Below are 7,023 nucleotides of genomic sequence, written 5' to 3'. Positions count from 1 at the left end.
TATAAATTCAAAAAAAAAAAAAAAAAAAATGGCTTTTATACTTTTGAGTTTGACCGTTGGAGAATTAACTCATAACTTTTTGATACAGTAAACTCGATAACAAAAAACCGTTTGTTTATAAATTCAACGTACGAGAACTTACATAAAAAAATAAATTAAATAAATTTATATAAATAATTAAATTAACTCTATTTATAATTTAATAAATTATAAAAAACCTATTATAATTGATACTAATTAATTAATGTAATTAATAAACTAAACTGATTTTATTTATTTAATTAAAATAAAATTAAACGTAACTAAAAAGATAGAATATATATATAACTAATAACTAAAAATTTTCGTCATATTAATCAATAAATAAAATAAATTAACTTTATTTATAGTTTATAAATTATAAAATAAACTGGTTGTTTAGATTATTTAGTTTAGATTTGATTAGATTATTGAATGGGCCGTTTATAAATTTTATCTTATATTATTGAAGCCGGACCAGAGATCCATGGAGATGCTAATGATGATATTGAAACATGTAACCTAAATATAAATAGAGTACAAGAGAATACACAAAATCAAACTGAAACAGCAGCTAGCTATGCCCACTGACGATAATGATGCGGAGACGAAGGCGGCCACAGGGACGGAACTGGTCAGTTGCCCCACGGCAAGAACGCGGCAGCTGTCAGATGTTTCGGATGAGATTATGATGGAAATCTTGCTGAGGTTTCCGGTAAGGACGCTTGCTTCCTTAAGGAGCGTGTGCACTTCATGGAGAAACCTAATTTCCTCCCCTCCTTTCACCTGTAACCACCTTCGTCGTTCATGCTTACTTGATCCAACTTTGACTACGCTACGAATTGCTTATTGCACTTGGGCCTACAGAAATGACGTCAGATGCGGCACTATCGGACTTCTCTCCGTACACTCAATCTTGGACAATCCTTCCGAACCTACTCAAGTCGATTGCTTCAGGGAACAACGCTACTACGGAATCATTGGTTCTTGCAACGGATTGTTATGCTTGGTTGATGAACATGCCTTCAAATACATGCATGCCATCTTGTGGAACCCCTGTACCGGATTCACATTTGAATCTCCGGAAATCAGCGGCGAAGTCCGCTTTTGTGGCTTTGGTTACGATCATCTCAGTGACAGTTACAAAATTTTTGCAACTATAAGGACGGAAGGGCCATCTGATTTTGAGTTTAGTACCAGAATTTATACATTTGGGCCAACTTCGTCTTGGAGAAAAATTGATGATATCCCAGTAGCCCTATTTGGTGTCCCAATTGACAACCCTAGTTGGGCTGTTAATAGGGAAGGGGAATTTTTTGGTAGTAGCATATTATGCACTCTTAATTGGTGTGTTAATCACGTCGTTCTTTATTTTGACTTGGGTAAAGAGACTTATGGTCATTTTCCTCTGCCTGATAGTGATATAAACTTAGATCGTCATTATTTTCCAAGGCTGTGCACTCACTTATGTGTCTTGAGAAACTGCCTTTCTGTTTGCTACGGGGATAAGAGTACATACGGGTGCTTTTTATACGATTGGAATGTGTGGCAGATGAAGGAATACGGAGATGCTCAATCTTGGACTAAATTGGCAGTGATTCCGGTCTATGAAAATTTCACTTATTCAGATCCTTGTCGTTGTTTTCAACCTCTTTACATATCGGAAAGTGATGTTCTTTTGGCATTTTGTCCATTTTTCGGCATAGTTTTGTGTAACTTAAATGATGGGAGCGTAGATTTTCCTGAGATTGACAACTCTGGCATGGGGAACCATCCTGCTTTTTCTCAATGTGTCGGGTATAGGATGGCTTGTATCTACCATGACAGCTTAGTTTCACCAAATGGTCTTCGAAGCAACTCATCCAAAATGCTGCTGCGCTTCATCAAACCCAAACTCAAGCTTATTGACTCTTAAAGCCTGTTTGTGCCTTCTCTTGGTGAAGCCTTTCTAGCCCTACCAACTTTGTTATTAATGTTATCGAATTTATTTATCTCAGATTTATGTTCTTGTTTCAATTGGAATTTACTGCTTTATGATAATTCATTTGATCTTCTTCCTATTCTTGTCAAATAATTCATAAGAAATTGTATTTGCTCTTGGTATCATTATTTCTTCTTGCAAATCATTGCAAATCATTGATTAGGTAAAAAAAATTAGTATACAGTTGCACCTTGATGATTTTCGATAACAAATCTATTATCACATTAATTTTATTTATTCATACTGAATTGAAATACTACTATTATCACATTATATGAATATGCTATTGTACCAGCATAGTGTTTCTGCAATATTGTTTCAATCAATTTATAAGGAAACTTATGGAATTCAATTTACCTAATGACATTCAGCTCAATATTCAGGTGATGAGATCTTCTGGGACTTGTCTTTGGCTGGTTCTCCTAACTAACTCTTGGGTCAAGTTGGTAAAAATCATTGATTCATATATAGTTGGTAATGTTATGCTCATGCTTTCAAGATTCTTAGGCTATAGAAACAAAAATACCACATTATGTTAAATTGTTTATCATTGATTGTATTCATCCTTTTAAATTTATCTATTATTTTCCATTCATGTCCCGCCAACACTTATTAAGTCCGCTTATTAGTTGTCTTTAGATTCTATACTTGTTTGATATTTTTTTATAACATTAAAAAGTAAAACTGTTTACATATTTGTTGTTGATGCAATTAGCATTATTTAGCTTTCCAATTTCTTCTTTGGTAATTCGGTATAATTTAGATATTACCCCACCCCCAATTCTTCTTAAACTCATATAAGTAATGCATACAAAATTGATGACAAGGCTGTTTAGACTTTAGAGAATGGTCTCTGTGTCAGAATAATTAATGACCATTTTCAAGTTGCGAAAGTTTCATGAGATTTTGAAGCATTATATAGAGGCTATTGAATGCTGATCACGATTTCTCCTTTGTTCAAATACTGCATTTCAAGTTACAAGTGCTTATGTTATAGTTAGATTCTTAGTTGCTGTATCAAAATAATAATAAAAGAAGACAAGATTGCACTTGATTTAATTAAAGCTTCTACAATAAATATATGGAAGTTTAAGAACAGAGAGATGTTTCCAACGTTCTGTTTTGTAGTTAGATTCATCCTTGGTCTTTAAATTTATGTTTCAACACTAGTTTCCTAATCATGGTATTCTCATGTATGTAGAGACAGTAGAGTGAGGTAGTAATTCGAATTAAATTGTATAGAATTTAGATTATACAAGGATGTCTCACATACATAAACTTTTTACAGACTTTATTCTCGATAAATGTAAGACTTGTAAAAATTGAATCTTAGTGTAATGTTCAGTACACTGATCTTTTACATATGATTCTTTTTTTTTTCCTTTTCTGAGTCGAGCTTTATTTACAAAATTATCAAAATCAAGAGTGTTGTTGTTCTTGCCTTTGTTAATTTTAGTGAGGCTTTTTTTTATTTATATTTTGTTTTGAAGCTGCTTTTTATATGTTGTCTTGATTCCTTTTGTGCTTGATTTTTTTTTTGTTGTCCATTTATTTCTAAGGTTACTCGTTTAGATTTTAAATTTTTGTCTCTCTCAATTGCTTTTGTGATTTGTGTGGAGCATGGGAAGCAACATGGTGCTTCAATTTTTCATTTTATTCAAAAGAGAGATTAAGGACTACTGATGATTTGAACCCATTATTCTATTGTAACACATGATTCAAATGTACCTTGACAAAAAAAATCGGGTAGGGATCTTTGCTTATGAGTCAAATATTGAAGTAACAATGTTACACTTACATAGTCATCAAATATTATTAATTTTTTGTCAGCAATAATTTGTACTTATATTTATAGACGTTTTTCACACGAGAAGTATATAATTTATACTTATATTTATCAAAATTTTGAATACATAAAATAATACAATTTACATCTACGTTTCTCAAAATTTATATATATGAATTAGTAAAATTTATTTGTTAAAAATAATTTAATATTGATATTAGCCAAATAATAACAAAAAATATTAAAAGTTGTTGGTGTCCAAAAATTTCTCATTAAAAAGCCATTTGCTTCCGTCAAATCTTTTTTCCTCGTTTACATTTATTTATGGCAACGATTTTTATATCTATGAAGTTACATTTGGCATCCAGGGAATGTGGTGCTGATTTTTTGCATATTTGGTATGTTGCAAGGTCTTTGTTTTGAACGTGACGAATGCCACTCCCTCCAGAAGTTAGACCTGACATTTATTCATTCATTGCTTCTCAATATTAATTTGATGATCAATAAGTATAAATAGGCCAATGCTATGGTATAGAAAATAGAAGTGAAAAAGTTTCTACATATGAGAAACTTGGCGTGACTTGTGTTGAGAGACAACAAATGTCCTCTTTTACTTTTTTGGCCATAATTTTTTACTGTGTATTAGAAGAATGAATTAAAATTAGGGAAAAAGATAAATAGGTTCCTGACTTTTTAAACTTTTGACAAATACATCCCTGACAAAATTTAAATACAAAAAAGTTCCTGACTTTAACAAATGGAGGACAATTTAGTCCTTCCGTCTATTTGCCTCTCATACACCAAACGGAACTGGCTGACGTGACTGAAACGGTGTCCAGGTGTCCGTACGGTGCCACGTTGGAAGGAGAATAAAGTTTGAAAGACAAATAAGTCCTTGACGTAATTTTGCAAATAAAGTTCGAAGGACAAATAGGTCCTTGAGAATTTTTTTTTCATTATACTTCTATTATGCTTTTATTATGAGAATTTAGTTTATGTAGGCTAAAAGTTGGTTTTTTTTTTATAAAAAAAATTATTTCGTATAGGTCGAATTGAGTATTTATTTTATATGGGCGCCTATCCAAAAATGGATTAGCACTATAGCTTTCAATTTAAATGGTTTCAATTTCAACCAATTTGTAGTTGATAGTCAAGGTCGTGTAATTAACACCTGGGCTGATATTCTTAATATCAATCCCGGTATCATATAAAAAAATTGAATAATACTTTTAGCATTTCCAAGAAGTAATTGATTAAATATTTGAAATAGTTATAATTCCATTCACTATCTTAACTGAAAAAAAATCTATAAGACTGAATTACCTGGGAAGCTTGCGCCCATAAGAAATCGCGGAGCCACCCATTAATGGTAATGGAACTCTGCAATTTAAATTATAGATTGAAATAATATTCAAATTAGATCTATATTATAATGTAAAAAAATATTTATGTTATAGATTGAATAAACTGCTTGTATTTTGAAATCTAGTTAACTTGTTGTATTCTATAATTTAAATTATTTGTATTATAACGGACACCTGGACACCGTTTCAGCCACGTCAGCCAGTTCCGTTTGGTGTATGAGAGGCAAATAGACGGAAGGACTAAATTGTCTTCCGTTTGTTAAAGTCAGGGACTTTTTTGTATTTAAATTTTGTGAGGGATGTATTTGTCAAAAAATTGAAAAGTCAGGGACCTATTTGTCTTTTTCCCTTAAAATTAAGCTAGTTTGTTAATTTTTTTTAACCTTGGGCCTAAAATTTTGAACAACATGAAAAAGAAAGAGCAACTGGAATTGAAAGGAGCAACCATTTCTGACCAAAACAAAAAAAGGAGCAACAATCACAAAACCCGTTAAAATACGGAAATGGATTCTCTCAAAAGTGTGATCTCTCACCATTAGTTTTATAAGTGAGACCAAAAGTAAATATGATAGAAAACAATAAATGGTTAAATTAAACAATTAACACCATTCATTTTTTTTTTCACTAAATAGGATCCACTCTCCTAAAATACTATTACCCATAAAAAGCTCATCTATTAATGAATCTGTAACATGGTAATGTATGCAATTACTACTAATTAATCAAACCAACCCCACCATATATTTACAGTATTTTATTAATTTTTCATGAAAAAAATATACCATAGGAAATATTAAAATAATTTTGAAGAAACAAAAAATTGGTATATTTTTTTCTTAATTGAAAGTAAATATAAATTTGAAGAAATCTTATTTTAGTGAATATATATTATTTTGAATGCTATTAAATATAAATTCTTTTATATACTTTATAGTTTATTATATTTATGATAATTTTCTTCTCAAATACTTTAAGGTTATAATTTAAAATTTAGAATAAAAAATTTATGATTTAAAGTCTGAAATTTGAGATAAATAAAATAAATTAAAAAAATAACTAATGTTGGCTGTTTGGTTATCTAACATTAAAATTGACAAATTTGCTTTTTATCAACTATAATGAAAGTATCTTTCCAAAAAAAAAATATAATGAAAGCATGGTAATCAATAACACTATAAATGAGGGGATAAGGTTTGTAAAAAAATTTATACTCCTTGCTTCAATCTAATAGGTATTTTCCAACTCATTTTCTCTTAATTAATACGTTAATCTATTTATTTATTCTAAATATTTCACATTTTTTTTCAATAGATTTAGATTTTTTAAATTTTGAATTTCATTTTAGAAGGTAAAGTATGATCTATTACTATTTATTTTATATGTGGGATCAAGAAAAAACATGAGAGAGAAAATATTCAATAGTAAAAAATCACACTTTATTCTCTAAAGTGAAAATCTAAAGTTTAGAGGATCTAAATTCTAAAAGCAATACTTATATTAGAACTGCGTCCAAACAAAACTTGTGTTTTGAATCCAGATAAGCATACTTAATAAATTAAATCATTTTAAAAGTAGCTTTTTTTTTTTACTTTATTTATGGCATGTACAGTATGAAACTACTTTAAGGTATTATTTGGATGCAAGATGAAAAATAAGAGAAAAAAAAATGAAAGGAAAGAAAATAAGAAGAAAGAAAATGAAAGAAAAAATAGAGTTTTGTGTGTGTTGTTTGGATAAAGAGAAAATGAATGAAAAAAATAGGAGAAAATTTTTCTTTTATTTGAATAGAAGAAAAAGTAGAAAGAAAAAAGATTATACAAGAATACAATTACATTAATATCTTTATTTATATTATATATAAATTACAATTTATT

At 29.7% G+C, this 7,023-nt stretch overlaps 1 protein-coding gene across 1 annotated transcript; it reads left to right on the top strand.

Annotated features, from left to right (window-relative positions):
- LOC107611671 (F-box/kelch-repeat protein At3g23880-like) lies at positions 511-2,632 on the top strand. The gene is made up of 2 exons (XM_021110028.1): positions 511-1,955; positions 2,383-2,632. The coding sequence occupies exon 1, from the start codon at positions 599-601 to the stop codon at positions 1,931-1,933; it is 1,335 nt and encodes a 444-aa protein (XP_020965687.1). The 5' UTR covers positions 511-598; the 3' UTR covers positions 1,934-1,955; positions 2,383-2,632.

This window comes from Arachis ipaensis, chromosome B08, assembly GCF_000816755.2.
Source record: "Arachis ipaensis cultivar K30076 chromosome B08, Araip1.1, whole genome shotgun sequence".
Lineage (NCBI taxonomy): Eukaryota > Viridiplantae > Streptophyta > Magnoliopsida > Fabales > Fabaceae > Arachis > Arachis ipaensis.
Note: the sequence above shows the minus strand (reverse complement) of the source record. Positions and strands in the feature narration are given on the sequence as shown.